This window comes from Carcharhinus amblyrhynchos, chromosome 6, assembly GCF_965287045.1.
Source record: "Carcharhinus amblyrhynchos chromosome 6, sCarAmb.v2.hapA, whole genome shotgun sequence".
Classification (NCBI taxonomy): Eukaryota; Metazoa; Chordata; class Chondrichthyes; order Carcharhiniformes; family Carcharhinidae; genus Carcharhinus; species Carcharhinus amblyrhynchos.
In genome coordinates, this window is record NC_137329.1 from 91827723 (window position 1) to 91850300 (window position 22578).

Here is a 22578-nt window from a genome sequence, read left to right on the forward strand (position 1 = left end):
CCATCATTAAGACTATCTATTTTAACCTCCATAACACTGCCCGACTTGGCCCGTACCTTCGCTTATCTGCTGCTGAAACCTTCATACAGGCCTTTTGTTACATTTAGTTATTCCAAAGCACTCCTGGCAAGCCTCCCACATTTTGACCCTCTGTAAATCTGAAGTCATCCTAAACTCTTGCCACCCATGACCTTATTTACACCAAGCTCTGCTCACTGACCTATACTGGCTCTCGATGAAGCAATGTCTTGATTTTAAAATGCTCATCCTCGTTTTCAAATGGCTCCATAGTCTCACCACGCCCTACCTCTGTAATGTTCCCCAGCCCCACCATCCCTATGCTCAACTAATTCTAGCCTCTGGATCATTTCTCATTTTAATTGCTCCACCAATTAAAGCTTCCTTTAGCTGACTAGCCCCTAACCTCACAGAATCATAGAGGTTTACAGCTCGGAAACAGGCCCTTCAGCCCAACTTGTCCATGCTGCTCTTTTTTTTAAACCCTGAAGCTAGTCCCAATTGCCCGCATTTGGCCCATATCCCTCTATACCCATCTTACCCGTGTAACTGTCTAAATGCTTTTTAAAAGACAAAATTGTACCCACCTCTACTACTGCCACTGGAAGCTTTTCCAGACACTCACCACCCTCTATGTGAATAAATTGCCCCTCTGGACCCTTTTGTATCTCTCCCCTCTCACCTTAAACCTATGTCCTCTAACTCTGGGAAAAGATATTGACTATCTAGCTGATCTTTGCCCCTCATTATTTTATAGATCTCGGTAAGATTGCACCTCAGCCTTCTACGCTCCAGAAAAAAAGTCTCAGTCTATCCAGCCTCTCCTTATAACTCAAACCATCAAGTCCTGGTGGCATTCTAGTAAATCTTTTCTGCACTCTTTTTAGTTTAATAATATCCTTTCTATAATAGGTGACCAGACCTGTACGCAGTATTTGAAGTATGGCCTTACCAATGTTCTGTACAACTTCAACAAGATGTCCGAACTCCTGTATTCAGTGTTCTGACCAATGAAACCAAGTATACTGAATGCCTTCTTCACCACTCTGTCCACCTATGACTCCACTTTCAAGGAGCTATGAACATGTACCTTAGATCTCTTCATTCTGTAACTTTCCTCAGTGCTCTACCATTAACTGAGTAAGTCCTGCCCTGGTTCAGTCTACCAAAATGCATCGCTTCGCATTTGTCTAAATTAAACTCTATCTGCCATTCGTCAGCTCACTGGCCCGATTGATCAAGATCCTGTTGCAATCCGAGATAAACTTTTTCACTGCCCACTATGCCACCAATCTTGGTGTCATCTGCAAACTAACCATGCCTCCTATAATCTCATCTAAATCATTAATATAAATGACAAGTAACAGTGGACCCAGCACTGATCCTCCAGTTTGAAAAACAACTCTCTACAACTACCCTCTAGCTCCTGTCAAGAAGCCAGTTTTGTAGCCATTTAGATACCTCATCCTGAATCCCGTAAGATTTAACCTTATGCAACAACCTACCATGCAGTACATTGTCAAAGGCTTTGCTAAAGTCCATGTAGACAACATCAACTGCACTGCCTTCATCTACCTTCTTGGTTATCCCTGCTAAAAACGCAATCAAATTTGTGAGACATGATTTTCCACTCGCAAAGCCATGCTGACTGTCCTTAATCAGTCCTTGCAACTCTAAATGCCTGTAGATTCTATCTCTCAAAATACCTTCCAACAAGTTACCCACCACAGATGTGAGGCTCACTGGCCTGTAATTCCCAGGCTTTTCCCTGCAGCCCTTTTTAAACAAAGGCACAGCATTTGCCACTCTCTAATCTTCAGATGCCTCACCTGTGACTATCAATGATTCAAATATCTCTCTAGGGGACCCGTAATTTCCTCCCTAGCTTCCCACAATTTCTGGAAACCCTTCATCAGGCCCTAGGGATTTATCTACCTTGATGCGCTTTAAGACTTCCAGCACCTCCTTCTCAACAATATGTACACTCCTCAAGACATCACTGTTTATTTCCCCAAATTTCCTAACATCCATGCTTTTCTCAACAGTAAATACTGATGAGAAATATTCATTTAGGATCTCACTTATCTCTTGTGGATTAGCACATAAATGACTTTGTTGATCCTTAAAAGGCCCAACTCTCTCCCTAGTTGTTACTCTTTTGCCCTTTATGTATTTGGAGAAGCTCTTTGGATTCTTTTTTGCCTTATCTGCCAAAACAATCTTGTGTCCCCTTTTTGCCCTCCTGATTTCTCTCTTAACTCTACTCCTAGACCCCCTTTACTCTTTAAGGGATTCACGTGATCCCAGCTGCCTATTCATGTCATGTGCCTCCTTCTTCTTCTTGACCAGGGCCTCAATATCCTGAGTCATCCAGGGTTCTCTACTTTTACCAGCCTTACCCTTCACTCTAAGAGGAATGTGCTTATCCTGAACCCTGGTTAATACACTTTTGAAAGCCTCCCACTTACCAGACCTCCCGTTGCCTTCCCACAGATTCCCCCAATTAGCTTTTGAAAGTTCCTGCCTGATAGCATCAAAATTGGCCGTGCCCCAATTTAAAATGTTACTTCTGGGCCAAATCTATCATTCTCCATAGCTATCTTAAAACTAAGATTTCTGTTAGAGGCCCAGCAATCTTCTCTCTTTTCTCCCTCGGTAATCTGGGATAGATGCTTCTGGCCCTGGGGATTTGTCTACCTTAATGCTTTTTCATACATCTAATACTTCCTCCTTCCTAATGTTAACTTGTTCTAGAGGGTTTACACATCCCTCCATGACACCATCAATCAACGTGACCTTCTCCTTTGTGAATACTGAGCAAACTATTCATTAAGGATCTCACCCACTTCCTTTGTTTCTAAGCATAATTTCCCTCCTTTGCCTTTGAGTGAACCAACTCTTTCTCTAGCTACCCTCTTGTTCCTAATATATGTGTAAAATGTCTTGAGATTCTCCTTAATCTGGCCTGCCAAGGACATTTCATGACCCCTTTTTGCCCTCTTAACTCCTTGCTTGAGTTGTTTCCTAGGAAAATGCTTCATCTGTTTTTAGTCACCTAAACCTTAAGATGCTAGAAAGACTCAGCAAGTCTGGCAGCATCTGTGGAGAGAGAAATAGAGTTAACAGAGTCTGAAGAAGAGTCATATGGACTCAAAACATTAACAGTACGGATATTTCTCTCTCCGCAGATGCTGCCAGACTTGCTGAGTCTATCCAGCATATTTTGTTTTTATTTCATATTTCCAATATCCAAAGTATTTTTGCTTTTATAGTAACTGACATAAATTCTGTTTTTGTTTCAGACATAAGAATAGGATTAACCTTAGCGCAAATTCCAGGATTGCATCTTTTCTAGTCAGGTTCTTGCATTTTATTTTGCATGTTTTGAGGAATTTAACCAAATGCCAGTAACGTTGCTTTCCTTTGGTTTGTATCAGGGTTTATCTGCTGGTACCACAGTTTCAGCCACCATGATGATAGCACACAAAGTTGGCATTTCATTGCTTGTCACTGGTGGGATTGGAGGAGTGCATCGTGATGGACAAAACAGTAAGAGATTTGTGAGATCTGCTTCATATATTCAAGACTCAGACTCAGGCATAAACTCGGGTACATTGTTAAGCAAATGTAGTTACTTAATGAGACAGCCACACAGCATCTAACCTTTAGTTAAGTTAAAAAGCAAGCAGGAACTCAATCAATGGTATTACAGTAGAGTACTCTCAGTGCAGGGGAGGGCATTACAGTATGGATACAGAGATGCTGGTAGAAGGTATTACAATACAGATACACTCAATCTGGGAGAGAGCGTTACAGTACAGGTGCACTGACTTGGGGAGAGGGCATTACAGTATGCTTGCACTGACTTGCTGTTTTTAAAAGGCACCGTGATCAGACAAAGAAATAATCTCCCCCAACCCCACCACACAGATCTCAGGGACTCCTCCTCTCCTCTTGCCCACCCCCACACCAGTGATCAAAACATATATCCCCCCATATGCCTCACAATCAAAGCAGGCATGCCACCACCGCACCCCTGCACCCCCCCCCCACCCCCTGTGATCAGTGCCGGCATCCAGCATCATCCTCTATCTCTCCCCCCACCCACCAATAGTCAAAGCCAGCATCTCCCTCTCCCTGTCCCACTACACAATGCCCCCTCCCACCCCCACAAATGAGGCTCCTCCTAGGGTTGGCCCTGGTACAGGTTGGTACTGGCAGATAGGCAATGCCATCCTGTGCCAGGGCATTACCCCAAAATGTCCCTCTCCCCGAGGGCTGTACTCACCTTTACGTCCCGGGCAGATCCCCACAACAGATTGACGACTGGGTAAGGCTGTTGTAAACATCACGCTGGAGAGGTTTGGAAATATGGCGAGGGGGGCCTGTTAATTATACTAAAGTACGTTAAAATGAGGTTCTCGACCCTTGTAGGCGTGAACCTCACGACATCACCAGAGGGGAGTGGGGGGATTGTGGAATGTGACCTTTCCAGAGGGAATTGCGTTTCCTGACTCTTTTCAGATTTTCAGCCCACGTCACAGTTCTTTCTGACAGCAACTGTGTGCTGAAAATCACTCCATATAACTTTGTGTAATGCCTGTGATTTAGAATTGAGTTGAAGGGTTCCGGGGAATATATATTACCCATTACTCATTTGAGTTATAATTACTATTCTGTGAACAGCTGAAATATAGATTAAACAAACCTGGAACCTTTTGCCATCATGTTGGGGAGCTCCAACACGTAATTAAGCAGACTTTACATTAATAGTTATTAGGAATTGTTATGTGGAATATTCCACAAGACTGGTGTTGGAGTAGCCTCCATGAGCCTAACAGATGATACCATTGTTTTAATTTTACAGCATTGGATATAAGCACAGATCTGACTGAGCTGGGACGTAATCCTGTTACTGTGATCTCAGCAGGAGTCAAATCCATCCTGGATATTGGACGAACACTGGAATACTTGGTACAGTGGCTCATAGGTTGTCATTTGTAGAGAAATATTATCCCATCGTGGCTGACTTTGAATTCCGCCTAGTCCAGCTTTTTCATTCTTTATGCAATAAGTTTGAATCAATCTTGTAACAGTTCAGAGTAAGTGTAAATCCACAGTGGAAACAGCAAATAATTTAACACAAAATTAATATTAGAGCTGACACCGCAGTAAAAACAGGAAATGCTGAAAAACTCAGCAGTCTGCCAGAGAGACCTGCCAGAGAGCTGGAGAGATAAACAGAGTTGATGTTCCGAGTTTGTACAACCCTTCAGAGTTAAAGAAATTGTTGAGATGACTAGTTCGGTGTATGGGTGCTGCATGTTGTTGGAAAAGGTTTTATTTTGCACCTGACCTGGGGTACTTACTGCTGATAGTGGATGGTCAGGGGTGGGTGGGGGGAAGTTACATATGATACATACTTAGCCTTAATTGGCCAACACTTAACATTTTAAGTGGACTCTGTGATACCAGCAGACTAAGGGATACAAGTGAGAATGTGGACAGATGCCTCCTCATTTCTCCCAAGTCTTAATGTGAAGGTATGACCCAGCTCCCTGAAAATATTGCTGATCCTTGCTGTGTCAGTGACTGTCAGGTTTCTGAATCCCTCTCCGGTCAATTTCCCATGTTTTTATCATCCAAAGAAAGTGGTAGCCTCATTCTTATTAACCCTTCCCGCATTCCTTATATATTTTATTTTCTTCCTTTTCGATAATTCTTGGAAATTCATTTTTCCCGCTTTGCTATGTCTCCTTATACAAGTACAGCGTTGGAAGGTGTGAGTGCTCTCATTGAAATAGATCTATGGATGATGGGAAATGAAAGTGAAGTTTCAGCAAGCTTCTGTTATTTTGGCTAATTTTCTCTGCTTTGGTTGCTGTAGGAGACACAGGGGGTTTGTGTGGCAACATTTGGAGAATCACGTGACTTCCCGGCATTCTTTCTTCCAAAAAGTGGTTTTCAATCTGCTTTCAATGTCAGTGATGAAGAGGAAGCAGCCCAGCTTATTGGTATGATTGCTCGATTTTACATGGGATTACAGACCATATATTGTAAACTGTTCATAAAAATCTGCATTGCATCCATTAGAGTCTGTGCAGAAGGAGTCAAGAAATTGCCATGTGTCAGTGATTACAACTGTTCCAATTTGTTGATTTAGATCACAAATTGATGAATCTCTCCAGTAGGTGCAATGCCTTGTGTCACAATGAATTATGTAAACTGGAAAAATCCCTAATTCAATCCCCCCAGCCACTTTCTGTTGAGTTAACTTTCCAAAGCAGCCATAAGGGTATTACTGTTGGTTTAGGGAAAGGGGATAAGTCATGGATTCCACTCCATCCCTACAGTGCAGAAGAGACTCATCGAGTCTGCACCGACTCTGACAGAACATCTTACCAGGACCTCCCCTCTGTCCTATCCCCATTATCCCATTCTTTACCATGGCTAATCCACCTAACCTACATGTCTTTGGACATTAAGGGGCAATTAAGCAAGGCCAATTCACCTAACCCAGTGGGAGGAAAAAGAAGCACAAGAAGAAATCCGCGCAGACAGAGGGAGAATGTGCAAACTCCACACAGACAGTTACACAAGGCTGGAATTGGACTCAGGTCCCTTGCACTGTGAGGCAGCAGTGCTAACTACTGTGCCACTGCGTCACCCTGATCTGTGCAGTTAGTTTGGGCTTTGTTGTGTTTTCTGCCATGGTGGAATAGCCTCCCCACATTCAGTGTGAAAACTTTGCACTTGAGGAAAGTCACTTGGATGAAGTACCAGAAGACTGTAAACTTGATCCCAATGCCTTCAGGAGAAGAGGAGAGAAAAAGGAAGAGGAATTCCTTCCTTTAACATATTTATTGATGTCAGTGCACTTACCGAGGGAACATTTGTTGTTTTGCGTTTGCTCCTGCTCTCCTACATTGATGGAAAAGTTTTAAAGTTTAAGTTTTAAGTTTATTTATTAGTGTCACAAGTTGGCTTACATTAACACCAATGAAGTTACTGTGAAAATCCCCTGGTCACCACATTCCAGCGTTCGGTCAGGGATCCTGAGAGAGAATTCAGCATGGCCAATGCACCTAACCAACACATCTTTCGGACTGTGGAAGGAAACCAGAGCACCCGGAGGAAACCCACGCAGACACAAGGAGACTGTGCAGACTTCACACAGACAGTGACCCAAGCCAGGAATTGAACTCAGGTCCCTGGCTCTGTGATCAGCAGTGCTAACCACTGTACCGCCCATATCAGATGAGAAATGTGTGATTTCAACCAAAGCTGTCCTGACTATTACAACATTGGAAATAGTTCAATGATGAGCAGAATGGATAATCATCTTAAAGATTTGTCTCTTCCAGATAGAACAAGGCATGAGTAACTGACCAGCTGTGTATAGGTTGCAGAGTAACCGATGACCATGCCAGGGACCATTTGGCTTCAGTTGTCCAGCTGAGTTTGTTGAAATTCATGTAAATGTGACGTAGCCAATGCTGCCTTTAAGGTGATAAGTTTGAGAGGTGTGTAGCAATTATATCCAGTCTCCTTTTAAAAAACATTGAAAGGAAATAATTTCCCAACAGCCACCAGTAATGCAAGCAAATGGAATAATTTTAACCTGAATTCAATGTTCTAATGGCCAATTTATGTAAATCAGAGATTTCATAACTTTTTAAACAGCCAGTCATAGTTTTCCTGCATAGCTTTCTGTTTTTATGGCAAGACTGACAGCTCTAACCAACTGAGGAACTACGATGACTGGTAATAAAGTGAAAGTATTTGTTATTTAATTTGAATAGTCAATGCCCATAAATTTGGCCAAGGCAGCAGTGTTCTGATAGCTGTACCTATTCCAGAGGAGCAGACAGCATCAGGTCTTCTTATTGAAGATGCAATCCAGCAGGCTGTGGAAGAAGCACGGTAAGAAACACAAACAAAATTTTGACAACTCTTTGAGTCAGCAGTGATATTTTGGGGGTGAATTTGCACAGGGATTTCCCTCACTAGCCTGCATAAGAACAACCATGGAAACTCCCAAAAACTGGTGCAAAAGGTGCTTAATCCCAGTTATCTTTTGTACAGCTTTTTCTGCTGAATTTACAGCAATCAGAAAATTAATCACCTAAGTCTCATCTTCGTGCACTTTGTCTGGTTGGGTTGGTGATTACCAACAAGCCTTTGGGTGCAGGTCTCGCGAGGAGCCATGATTTAACTGTGGCAGGTGTAACCTAGCTGGCTAATCATCCCCAGCACCAGTAGGGAAACTGTTTGGGAATTTGATCGGATTGAAGGTTGATAAATCCCCAGGGCCTGATAATCTAATCCCAGAGTACTTCCTAAAAATAACACTGTCAAATGCAATGAAAATCTCCTTTGCCAAGAAACGAGGGGTTGGAAGGATCGAACTGGTTAATTCTGGCTTTGTTTTCAAAAGCTGTTGTTTCTTTTTTAAAACTGCAGTAACTGGTCTGTATTAAGAATTAAAGGCGATCATCCACCAAGATTCTATAAATTCTGGAACAGTTCCTACAGATTGGTGGGTAGCTAATATGACCCCACTATTTAAAAAAGGAGGTAGAGGGGAAAACAGAGAATTATAGACCAGTCAGCCCAATGTCATCATATTGGAAAATATTTAAAAGATTTAATAGCAGAGCTCTTGGAGAACCGAGGATTGGTCAGAGTCAGCATGGATTTACGAATCATGCTTGACAAGTCCATTGAATTCTTTGAGAATGTAATTACTAAAGTTGACGAGAGGGAACCAGTGGATGTGGTGTATTTGGACTTTCAGAAAGCTTTTGACAAAATCCCACATAAGAGATTAGCATGTAAAAGTAAAGTGTTTGGGATTGGGGATAGTGTATTGAGATGGCTGGAAAACTGATTGGCAGACAGGAAACAATGGGTAGGAATGTTCTATGGTTCTATAGGTCAGTGGGACTAGGCAGAAAAATGGTTCAGCATAGCCAAGAAGGGCCAAAAGGCCTGTTTCTGTGCTGTAAATGTTCTGTGGTTATCCTCGATCTGGGAGTCAGTGGTTCCATTTGCTTGAGTTATGGGGCTTCCTGTTCATAGCAAAAGTCATGTTGAAATCTTCCATCTCTTACCGTCTTCACTTATGAGAAATGCAATGAATAGTGCAAGCTGCATCTTCAGTCTTATGTTCTAAAGTGGAAACCCTCCAGCCACTGAATTTGTACAAACAGTGCAATCATAGGCCAGAATACAAACAGATCCTGCTAGAAACATTCCTCAGATCAGATCATGTCCAAAGTATATCCATCTGTTGGAGGCTTCTATTGAAGATTGCTTTCCTGATCTATTTTGTCTCTTTACTTTAAATGTAGAAATCATTTATAACAACTGTAGAAAGAGCTCTTGCTATGTAAGCTAAATCATAGAATATGATTCTGTATCACTATATGATTCTTTAGCATTGATTTCACAATAAGAACTTAGGTATCAAACTTCACAATCCCAGCCTGACCACAGCAAACAGTGGTTTACTCAAAACACACCAATCCTCCCTTTAATCTCTACTTTCCACGCATATGAGCACTAAATTGAAATATGTTAAAAAACAGAAAATCAGATAACATGAAGCCAAGAAGATACATTTCTGTTCATCCTAGTCTCTCCCATTGATTCTGTTCTCATGATTAAATAGTCCACTTCAGCTATTCAATCACATTATTACCATAAACAGTGACCAAATCAACATGTCCCACACCCTTAAGGTATGGATGAAGGCCTTTCTTCTCCAGACTTGCTTAGCAAAGGATCTCTGTCAGCAGAACTGAAAACTGTTTCATCTCATCACATGCTGATCACAAACAACGAGGAACATGGACAATGGGAACTCACATTCTGACACCCGAGAGTCAGAAATCTCCCTCTCAAAACAGGCAATAATTGAATGTTATGTTTATCCATATCACTTATTGATTGGTTTGTTCTGTATGAATGTTGTCAACTTGCAGGTTCAGAAAAAGCTTGTCCTCCTCACTCTTTCAATCAGAACAGCAATGTCTGTTAGTCTCAGCAACTTGAGAAATATGCTAATTTAAGGGACCATGAAATTAAACTTTTATATTTGGCCCCTGAAGCTCCACAGAGCTACTTGTAACTCTGAAAACAAAGGGCCCTGACTTTACCAGCACGGCCCTGAAATTGGGGTGGGCGAGGCTCGCAGAACGGCATTCCCCGTTGACATCGGGCGTGATCTTACGAGCCTCAGGAGGCCGTGCCAGTAAAATCAGAGCCAAAGAATTTGGACATTTCTGATTGAGAGAGGAAACTGAACATGACTATGACCTTTCTTGTTTCTCCTCCACCAGGGATAAAGGTATCCTAGGCAAAGATGTTACTCCCTTCATTCTGAGCAGAGTTGATGAACTCACCAAAGGAATTTCTTTGACTGCCAGTATCCTTCATATTTTGAACTATTTCCAGACTGCAGCATGTCTTTAACATGATTCACTTCATATGGACAAGAACATGAGCATAGGAGAATTATGTAGAGCCAGATATACAAATTGAACACTTTGCAGGATTAAGTCCAACACTTGATTTTTATGGTCATCCCTGTCAAGTTAGTCACCTAAGAGGAACACAGGTGATTTCAAAGACCATGCTCATTGAAGTACAAGTCTATTTGGAATAGTTATATGCATTAGAAGTGAAGGGATGAATCTTCATTCGCAGATACTGTCATTTAACAGGCATCTTCAGCCTCAGTGGTTGCAGTATAATTACAAGATTGACTTACAGGAACCAACTTTAAAGATGACAGCCAATGCAGTTACTGAATAGTTAAATATGGACTTGGTCTGGTACATTTTTATAATATGTTGGATGGGGCAGGCCTTTTGCTTTGGTGGAAGAAATAATAGAGATTCTGGGGTTATGTGTGCGAGTCAGATTATTCATTTCTTTTGTCAATAACTTCAAAGTTGTTAATTTACATCCCTTAGTAATTATGCCATTCAGTTAAGTGACAGATTTGCCTGGGTTAACTGTGTCAATCCCTTTCAGTTTTGCAAACATTGGGCAGGCTAATTGGAGGCTAAGAGGAGATTTAATTAAGGTGTATAAAGTTAGGCAGGGCTAGATAGAGTGGATAGGGAGGAACTATTTTCATGAACAAAGAGGTCAATAATCAATAAACTAATTGGTAGGAAGATTAGAGAGAAACTGAGCAATAATCTTTTGCTTTGAGATGGCAAGGGTCTAAAAGGGTGGTGGGGGCAGAATTCTTCATCATATTAAAGAAAACTATTAGCTATGCATCTGTAGTGCTCTAACCTACACAACCACACACCTTGAGCTAGAATTGAGGCTGGATTGCTTTTTGCCTGGCGTGGACAACATTGGCCAAATGATCTATATCTATGCCATAAATATTGTTTCAATTAAGTTATTCAGTGAGAATACAGATTCAAACACAGTTGTGTTTTCTCTTCACAGAGTGGTGGCTTTGTGAAAGTAGAGTTCCTGCTTTGATTAAGTTCAATGTAAATTCAACATTATATCTGTCCTCCTTTTTATAATCTTCATTCCCATTCCTAAACACATACTTTATGGAAAGTGTGTTTTCTGTATTTCCAATGGGAAAAAACTGTTTGAACCCATATTCTTATTTCCCAGTTTTTACTGTTCTTTCATTCTGGGCTGTCTCAAATGGAATGAAGATGGTTGAAGAGCTGTTAAGTTTGGATTGTGAGAGTGAATCAATATTGTGAAGGTTTATTAGAATATGGGGTGAGACAAGAATTTCACCAGCTGGTTGGGTGTTTTTCTACTATTCCCCTCACCTCCCTACGGATATTGTGGAATCACAATAGAACACTGGAGGGATTTGATTTGATGAGCCATACTTCTAATAATTTACCAGATAACAGCACTTGATTCACTTTTAATCCTTAACCATGGAAAAGACATTGCTCTCATCAAGAACAATGCAAAAGTGGGCAGCCGCATAGCATGTGCCCTCACTAGGCAGAGTTCCCACAGGTACAGCACCCTGTCACAACCACCAAGGGAAAAGCTTGATGCCCATGAACAGCCAGTAAGTTACAGTCATATTAAGCCACTTCCTCCTAACTGCTTATGTAATACCATAGCAAACATGATCATTTTGCCAAAAAAAACCACATAACCAGCTTAAAGAAGATGTATTTTAATATCCATTACAATGTCTGCAGTTGACCTGACCCATGTGTGATGGAGAAATCCAATGTGTAACATTGAGTCTCTACCAGAGTTGAAGGGAAGACATTGGGTGGGATTTTTCAGCCATGCTCGCCCCAAGAATAGAAAATCCCGCCCTAAGTCAGTGGATCATTACATAGTCCATGTCCCGCCCACTACGATTCCCGTGGCGGGTGGGACGGGAAAATTCTGCCAATTGTGTCTTCTTCTTCAGAAAGGACAGTAGGACTAGGGGGCACAGCCTCAAGATAAAGGGGGGGGTGCGGTTTAGAACGGAGTTGAGGAGGAACTTTTTCACTCAAAGGGTGGTGAATCTCTGGAATTCTCTGCCCGTTGAAGTGGCGGAGGCTACCTCACTAAATATTTTTAAGAAGCGGGTTGATGGGTTTTTGATAAGAGAGGGGATTAAGGGTTATGGGGAGGGGGCGGGAATGTGGAACTGAGCCACGACAGATCAGCCATGATCTTATTGAATGGCGGGGCAGGCTCGAAGGGCTAGATGGCCTACTCCTGCTCCTATTTCTTATGTTCTTATGTTCTTTATGTTCCCATGTTGCATTCGGGAACCAGTGGTGCCAATGGCCTATTTGTTGTTGGCAAATGTGCTCAAAATTAAAAACTTTGATTTCATTTAATGAATCAGTTACCATCTTACCCATGTAACTGTCCAAATGTTTTTAAAAGACAAAATTGTACCTGCCTCTACTACTACCTCTGGCAACTCCTTCCACCACCCTGTGTGTGAAAATATTGCCCCTCTGGATCCTTTTGTATCTCTTTCTTCTCACCTTAAACCTATGCCCTCTAGTTTTAGACTCCCCTCCTTTTGGGAAAAGATACTGACTATCAACCTTATCTATGCTCCTCCTTATTTTTAGACCTCTATAAGATCACCCATAAGCCTCCTAAGCTCCAGGAAAAAAAGTACCAGTCTATCCAGCCTCTCCTTATAAATAAGACCATCAAGTTCCGGTAGCATCCCTAGTAAACCTTTTGTCAAAATCTTGATTTCCGAGTTTGACTTTAACACAAGCACACATTAATACAAGATACTTAACCGACAGATTGTCTTTATTTTATTTGCTAGCAAGGGGTAGTTTCTCGATACAGTGGATCAGAGACACCACTCCACTGGACAAAGAAAATCATCTTGGTTTATACAATTCTGCAGCTCACAATCAGTTGGACACAATCCAATCAAAGGTGTTACAAACGACATACTTTACAGATTGATCCAATAGAAAAAATACTGCACCATCCTGATCTGTGAGATCACAATATCTCATGAGTACCCCAATATACCATCCCCGAGCCTGAACTCTAGTCTCTTAGTCAGATATCATATCTCTATTTTTGATAGCAGCCTCACAAAGCATCTTCACTAAAACAGTCTTACATGGGCATCTTTTAATTGATAAAGGTGGCTTACAAAAGCCATTAGTATTTTATGGCCTTATCAGTGAAGTTAACTGAATCTCTAAGGGATGTGGTCAATTCAACTTGCTGTCAGGATATTATAACCCTGAAAAGTTATATTATTGCCAACATAAGGAAATACTGCTTATCAGTTCAATGACTGAGCTTTTTATCGCCACCCACAGTTTCACGGTGTATCATCATGTTACCATTAATTCTTGCCAGTTCCCATTAAGTCCTTGATCATAACTCTTTCATTAGCTGAGATGTTATTATCTTTCTGACTCTGTTGTGATTAGAAACTTTGAAGGCAACTTCATTAAAACTCACTCTTGTATCAGTTGTTCCTGATAAGGTGGCTGGTGAGGCAATTAACTGTCTTTTATGGCCTTGTGATTCCAACAGTTGGGTGCTTTAAAGGGCTGTATCTAACATATGTTCAGTATCAAAGGGCACTCTGTAACTGTACATCAAAGTTTCTTTGTTTAATTTACATTTTTAGATGTATGGACTAATTAAAGGTATTACATGTACATTTAAAACTACAAAGTATTTAAAACACCTCATTACAATTACTAACAAACTTGGTCCCAATTGATTTAAAGTGAATTCTACATCTAAGTTGATTAAACAAAAACCCTAGTTTCTATCTTTCTACACTTTTCTACAATCTTTCCAGTTTAATAATATCCTTTCTATAATAAGGTGATTGAAACTGTACACAGTATTCAAAGTGTGGCCTTACTGATGTTTTGTACAACTTCAATAAGACGAACCAACTCCTGTATTCAATGTTCTGACCAATTAACCAGAGCATGCCAAATGTCTTCTTCACCACTGCTCACCTGTGGCTCCACTTTCAAGGAGCTATGAACCTAGATCTCTTTGTTCAATAACTCTCCCCAGTGCCATACCATTAACTGAGCAAGTTCTGCCTTGGTTCAGTCTACCAAAATGCATCGCCTTGCATTTATCTAAATTAAACTCCATCTGTCATTCATCAGCCCTCTGGCCCAATGGATCAAATCCCGTTGCGATCCTAGATAACCTTCTACGCAATGTTGTCTGCAAACTTACTAACCATGCCTCCTAAATTCTTATCCAAATCTTTAATATAAATGACAAATAACAGTGGACCCAGCACTGATCCCTGAGGTATGCCACTGGTCACAAGCATCCAGTTTGAAAAATAACCCTCTACCACTATCTTCTGTTGTCAAACCTATTTTTTATTCAATTAGCTACCTCACTCTGGATCTTATGAGATTTTACCTTATGGTACTTTGTCAAAGGCCTTGTAAACAATGTCAACCGTACTGCCCTCATCTGCCTTCTTGGTTACCCCTTCAAGAAACTCAATCAAACTCATGAGACATGATTTTTCACTCACAAAGCCATGTTGACTGTCCCCAATCAGTCTTTGCCTCTCTAAACGCCTGTAGATCCTGTCTCTCAGAATATCTTCTCACAACTTATCCATTGCAGACTTCAGGCTCACTGCCTTTAGTTCCCAGTCTTTTCCCTGCAGTCGTTCTTAAACAAAGGCACAACATTTGCCACCCTCCAACCTTCAGGCATCTTACCTGTTGCTGTGGTTGATTCAAATATCTTGGCTAAGGGATCTGCAATTTCCTTCCCAGCCTCCCACAACATCCTGGGATACACTTCATCAGGTCCCGGGGATTTATCTACCTTGATGCGCTTTCAGATTTCCAGCACCTCCTTCTCAGTAATATGTACACTACTCAAGATATCACTATTTATTTCCCCAAATTCCCTAACATCCATGCCTTTCTCAACAGTAAACACTGATGAGAAATATTCATTTAGGACCACACCCATCTTTTGTGAATCTGCACATAGATGACCTTGTTGAATAGGGCCTACTCTCTCCCGAGTTACTCTTTTGCCCTTTATGTATTTGTAGAAGCTCTTTGGATTCTCCTTTGCCTTATCTGCCAAAGCAATCTTGTATCCCTTTTTTGCCCTTCTGATCGATACCCGCCCAGCTGCTGAGGCATGTGAAATGCCTCCTTTTTCTTGACCAGGGCCTCAATATCCTGAGTTCATCCAGGGTTCCCTATTTCTACCAGCCTTGCCCTTTAGTCTAAAAGGAATGTGTTTTGAAAGAATCCAATTCTATGACTTGAATTCAGAGAAGGCAAGCATGATGCCCACAGATGTTCTCCCATTGGAATTTGATTGAGGTTGCTCACACATCATGCCCAGATGGTGCATTACAGCCTGATGTCCTATATGAGGAGTTGTGCTTATTCCTCTGATTTCCTGCTATTACCATATGGAATGGTCTGTGCGCTCATTCACAGGGAGGGAGGTAAAAATGAGGAAAAGAATCAATCTCATTCACATCCTCAGAGTAAACTTTACTTCTTACTGCCATTTATAACTGTTGGATCTACATTTTCTGTTGGTTCAGAATTGCTCAGGAAGAGGCCCTGTCACAGACATGCCCCAGCCCTCTCAGGTGTGGATCATACAGAGTGAGGAAAGAAACCTGACCCTTGTATACGTCCCTAAAGTACCAAGATAGTAAATCATCAAAAATATACAGAAACAGCCAATCAGTTTTAAATCAGATCATTATTAAAATCTCTCAGCAGACCCAACTAAAATGAGACACACTTTAATGAAGAGTACAGAATAAGCTCAGTCCATAATAGTGGTATGATAATAGACTCAGAGTGCATGCAGAGCCAAGTTGTAGGACTTTGGAACTGACAGATATAAAAGGAACATATTTAACAGCTTGTTCAAGGCACTGAATTACCCTGGATTCAAAAGACCAATTTAATGTTCAAACTTCAAGCATTTGAATTTCCTAAATTTGCCATAGTCTGTTCACGTATTTCCATCTCTCGTTTAGTCTCTGATGGGATAGAGAAATACTACCCATCTCATTAATTAATTAAGTGTTTGTAGTGGAAAAGGGGATTGGATATTTTTACTGTTTTTACAGACGAAGTAAATAAAGGCCCCTAAGATGTTGAATTTCCCAGATGGTTAATTCTGCTGAGTTGATACTATTCACTCTCACTGCTACAAGCAATGCCATGTCAGGAAACAAAATCAAAAAACAGTGGAATGTCTGGATAAGGAGCAGGATTCGGCCATTCAGCTCCTCAGGCCTCCTCTGCTATCAGATAGTAATCACAAATGTGCATCTATGTTACCCCTGATAACCTATCACTCCCTTGCTTATCCAGAATTAATCTGCCTCTACCTTAAAAATAGAGAAAATGTAACTCTTCTTAAACTGACACCTGACATTAATTATCCTTAAATTGTTTGTGTCTGAATGTATTAATCCATAATCCTCATGGTGTATTCCTGTTTTTTTCTGTATCTAAAGGTAGTGATTGGTGGCTGCAATGTTGACTTCATTGCAAAGGCGAAACAAGGCAATTTGATGGTATGTGAGTACAGCAGCAATATGTGAACATTGAACAAACTGTAACTCTTACACTCTGTTCTGGTCTTGTTTCTGAATCCAATGATCCAATCTGAAGTTTAATTTTTTAACCTTGTTGCCAATTCTATTTTTCTATTGATCTTTTCACCTCTTCCTCTTTCTTCAGCTTGTGTACTGCGTTTGTCTAACTTCACCATGAACCCCATTAGGAATTCTAGAGCAAAGCAACCAACTGCTCCTGAGGACAAATTCCCCTGATCCTTTCTTAGCTCCAGAGAAATGGCCACACCCTGCTCAGCAGCTTCCTGTAATGGACACAGAAAAAGTTAATTCAGTGTGTGGCAAATTGCTACAGGGCACAGTCAATGGGACATTGTAAAAGCTAAAGCCCCATTGGTGAACCCTCACTCCTGATATATTTTGAAGTCAGTTTCACCATTCAAACTGAACTAGAAATTCTAAATATTTTGTCACCTGATTAATATAAAGTCATAATCTAGAATAGTGGAATCAATCGAAATCCAATATAATATTTGATTTTTCAGCGTCAGATGATAATGTTGAAACATTTAGGCCTGAAATTTTGTAAAGATGGAGCATAGTGAAAATGGCACCAAAGACCACTCACTGCAATGCAGGGTTGCAGGGAGTCAGAGCCTATCCCAGACATTTTGAACTTTATTATATTTCATCCTAGCATAGGTCCTGTGGGCTGTCCAATTTGGATAATGGGTGAGTTGGAAAAGGATGGGGTATGGGTTGGCATAGGGGCTATGAAGAGCCATGGGAGGTGGATAGAGGATCATGGTTGGCATGGAGCATGTGAAGGGCCATCAGGGTGGGTAGAAATGTATTGGCTGGTGTGGAGGATATAAGAGGTTTTGAGGGAGTGGATTGAGGGAGTGGGGGTAGACGGGCATGGGAAGTGTTTGGGGGAGTGAAGCAGCAAGGTGGTGATTTGAGTTGATTATTGTCACATATTAATATACAGTGAAATGTATTGTTTCTTGTGTGCCAAACAGACAAAGCATACCATACATAGGGAAGGAAAGGCAAGAGTCATAGTATAGTGTTACAGTCATAGCTTAGAGCATAGAGAAAGATCAACTTAATATAAGGTATGTCCATTCAAAAGTCTGCTGGGTTTTTTTTAGATTGTTTTATTAGCTGTAAAATGCTGGAACACTGAGACAGGTCTTTCACCTCCCCCACCTCCCACCCCCAACCCCCGCCACTCACCGCCCCGCACACACACGTAACAGCCTCTGGGGGTAGCTCCAAGCTCTTCTGGCCCCCATTCTGTTAACGGTCCCACCCCCTCCCAAAAGAAATTCGACCTACTGGGGCACTTTGAGTGGGATTTGCAGGTTCTGGAATTTTCTTGATTCTGAGAGCGAAGATTCAGGCTTTAGAGATGATTAAAACCATCAAGGTTAGGTGCAGCTAAAGAGAAACAGCAAAGATGTGTGTGCTTCCCAGCTCCTGCCCAGCTCTGTGGAATGACCAAGTCTTGAACAATTGGATTATTTTGGATGTGTAATCAATTTTATAGAAACCAAGTTAACAGTAGGAGAGAGGTTCTGAGCATATACAAAGCATCCTCTGGAGTTCAATGGTAAGTGAAACTGAGACCAATTGAATGGATTTATAAAGGACTTAATGATTGACCAACTTTGTTAAGTGCATGTCCTGTTTAACAAATGTAATTATTTGTGAAAAGATGAATAATTGGATAGACAATGGAATCTAGTCGATATTTTGCTTTGGATTTTCAGGATGTGTTAGTTAAGGTGTTTCTTAAGAGACTTATCAGATATTTGATAGCACCATGGATAGGAATTTGGTTAAAGGACGGGAAAAAAAAGGTGTTGTTGGAAAAGGAAAAGGGTGCCTGCTGTGACCATTTTGGATTTGGACAAATGATGGAGAGTATAGACATGTAAGTGGAACAATTAGACGGCTAGCTAATAGGAACTGGAATAGATCATTCAGCCCCCTCATTAAGAAAGATAGTGGCTGATGGGTGATCTAACTCCATCATGGGGTGTATAGGGATGGAGAAACTGGGAAAGTGGAATAGAGATGTATCTCTGTCACATCTGCTTGAATGATTCAACCTTCCATACCAATGCTTCTGATGTGTCTTCCCTTCTCATATGTGGATTTTCCCACAGTGTAGATGGCCGTGTTCATTCTATTGCATAAACTTCTGCTCTAATCCCAGAACTATAATAGGGTTCCCCTTGTCCTCACCGCCAGGTCCACCAGCCTCCCTATTCCACCAGTCTGCTACCTCTGATCAAACACATCTTCTCCTCCCCTAAGCTTTCAGCATTCTGAATGCCCTGTTTCACAGAACACTTCCATTCAGGTCACAAGAATGACCTCAAGCTTCCTGTCGCCCGTTATTGTAATTCTCCAGCTTACTTCCACTCTGATGTTTGTGTTCTTAGCCTACTGCACTCTTCCAGTAAAGCTCAATGCAACTTTAAGGAACTGCACCTCAACTTTCAATGTGGCATTTCACAGCCTTTTGAACTCAATAATATTAGATTGTGACCTCTGCCACTATGTAGTTTTGTTTGTCTTTGCTGGTTTGTTTTATTCACTCTCATCTGTTTCTTATATTCTTGACTTTGCCTTCAATGGCAACTATTCAGGGTCCTGTCATTCACATCTCCTCTTGACATTCCATTTTCTTCATTTGTTCATTAGTCTTTGCATCATAGAATCTTTTGTCATTTAATCGCTCCTGCTTTTACTCTGTTTCTCTCACCATAGATACCACCTGACCTGCTGAGCATTTTCTGTTTTTATTCTTAGTTTGTGTGATCTCTCCTCATAATTTAACCGTTTGTATCCAGGTATCATTCTGATAAATCTATACTGCACTTCCTCTAGTCCCAATATATTGTTCTTAAGGTGTGATGCCCAGATGCAATTTTATATGGGTAATATTTTCAAATAAAATTAGAAATGGAGAAAAATTGAAATATGTGGATAAATAGAGACCTATAAATTTAAATACATAGTTCTCTCAAACTGCAAAAGTAGGTAATTAAACTTATAAAAATGACAATGGAATATTAAGTTTTGCCAATTACAGTCACAAAAAGTACTGAATTTGAGTAAAACTTTGAGTGGGCCGCAATTAGAGTATTTAGTACTGTTTTGGATTCCCCATTATATAAATGAAATTCAAAGCACAGTGTGTTTGGAGCATAGATTCATCAAGGTGAAGCCAAGAATTTAATGTATGCTGGAACATACATATATTAATGCACAGGGCCCTCTTCTTTGTAAACAGAAAGAACGTGTACATGCTTGGCATCTGTTCAGCTAAACAAGATAAGTTGCAGCCATTGGCTGCTTCAGTCCTCAATCAGAGGCAAGCTGCCTGCTTGAAATTTGAAAAGAAGCGTGGCAGTTAACTGTCAGTCACCATCAACTAGTGCATACTCTGTGGCAACGCGTCTACCAATCAGGGTTCACTTGCCAACCAATCAGCATTCTCTTCTCATACAGTATAATTTTGTTTTCTTCCTTCGATTTGTATTCTTGCGAAATGCCTTGATGAGTGCAAGACAAAAAACTTCAACAAAAGAATGTCTGTTTTCAACAAGACTGAAGAGGAGAGACTTAAAATGCTTAGGAATATTTAAACTGGAGCTTACTGGAGCAGAGAAAACAAAGGGGAATTTAATAGATTCTTTAAAATGAGGAAGAAATCTGTGATTAATAATACACCAGTGTTTGAGAATATGTTTGATAGGTGGCTGATTTAGAAAGGGATTTGGGGTCAGGCAGGCAAATGGAGTACTGAAGGAGTATGGCACTGATAGAGCTGTCAACTTTTGAGGAAACATTAAAGCCATGGACCCGCACATGGACGTAAAATATTCCCTGACACTATTTGAAGAAGAGCAGGATACCTTTTCCTTAACGTCAGTGAACGTATATTCTTCAACCAAAATTTAAAAGCAGATTATCCGACCGTTAGCTCATCGCTATTTGTGGGATCTTGCTGTGCACAGATTGGTGCTGCAATCTTCTATTATAACAATTCTCCATTATAACAATACTCTACTGCAGAAGTGTATCACTGCCTGTCAAGATTTTGCATTATCCCGAAGTCATGAATGGTGTAACAGAAATGCAGGTTCTTTTTGTCTGTCTCCCACGTGATAGGAGGTAGATTAGCTCATAACACGGAGGGAGAGAACTATTCCAAGAGTCCTCCTCTCTGCCTCCGTGGACCCGACTCAGCAGTAGTGGTAAAGGCTCAGGAACCGGATCAATGAGGCATGGCAAATCTGGCTCCTGAATGACCTGAGGGAGAATTGGTCAAAAGTCTCCTTTCTGATGCTGTTCCTTCTTCCCTTATAATAAACCAAACGCTACTGGGGTCACATGGGTCAGTTCAGTGTGATAGACACCTTGTCCTCCGGCTACAATAAATTGCAGATATGTGATTCTGATATTACACATTGTTTCCACTTTAAGTAGTTAGTCAAAATCAAAAGAACTAGCATATATCTCATGGAATGAAAACTCCTGAGTGTTGCTGTAGTACCTCATGTAATCACCAGAGGATATGAGCTGAGCTGGTGATTCTCCATCATTAGTTCACATTTTAAAATGCAGCTCCTCTTTCCCCAGCTCAGGCTAATGTGCTGCTTTAATCACAGTTGCCACTGGATGGCCCTGTTCCCTGACAATAATCACATGTTGCTCTTGCTGACCAGGGAGTTACATGACATACCGCAGGAATGAAGCAGTAATTTTATCATGAATAAGGAGGCATTGAGCAGCAAACTTGGGCTAACAGTGTCCACCAGTACCGAGGCATTGGACAATCAGAAACATTTCACTTTCGGCATGGACGCAGAGAACCCCTGAACTGCCACCATGAGGAACGGTCAGAAGTGGAGGAAATGTAAAAATTAGATTTTGAGTTGGGCAATCTGTTGCTCAGTTAAAGAACAAACTGACAGAGGGACAGAGTACAGGTTTGCTCAGTACTCAAGCTGAGACACAGACAGAATACAGATTCACTTAGGTATCGAGCTTTTAAAAATTCATTTATGGGATATGTGTATCGCTGACTAGGCCAGCATTTATTGCCCATCCCAAATTGTCTGTGAGAAGATGATGGTGAGCTGCCTTCTTGAATTGCTGTGGTTCATGTGCGGTAGGTACACCCACAGTGCTATCAGGGAGAGAGCTCCAGGGTTTTGACCCAGTGACAGTGAATGAATAATGATATATTTCCAAATCAGGATGGTGAGTGACTTGGAGGGAAACCTCCAGCTGGTGGTGTTCCCAAGTATCTGCTGCCCTTGTCCTTCTAGATGGTAGCAGTCACTGGTTTGGAAGCTGCTGTGTGTGTAAGATGCCTTGGTGAGTTCCTGCAGTGCACCTTGTGGATGGTACACATGGCTGCTATTATATGTTGGTGGTGGAGAGAGTGAATGGTTGTGGATGGGGTGCTAACAAAC

General features: G+C 41.2%; 1 protein-coding gene across 1 annotated transcript in view; it reads left to right on the top strand.

The window, feature by feature from the left end:
* Positions 1 to 22578, top strand: part of LOC145344101 (uncharacterized) — a 66749-nt gene that overhangs the window by 15067 nt on the left and 29104 nt on the right. Inside the window, exons 6-12 of the mRNA XM_080190931.1 lie at positions 3456 to 3567; positions 4886 to 4992; positions 5906 to 6032; positions 7821 to 7941; positions 10362 to 10447; positions 11961 to 12091; positions 17021 to 17080. Coding sequence (XP_080047057.1) covers positions 3456 to 3567; positions 4886 to 4992; positions 5906 to 6032; positions 7821 to 7941; positions 10362 to 10447; positions 11961 to 12091; positions 17021 to 17080 — 744 coding nt within the window. The remainder of the gene's footprint in view (positions 1 to 3455; positions 3568 to 4885; positions 4993 to 5905; positions 6033 to 7820; positions 7942 to 10361; positions 10448 to 11960; positions 12092 to 17020; positions 17081 to 22578) is intronic.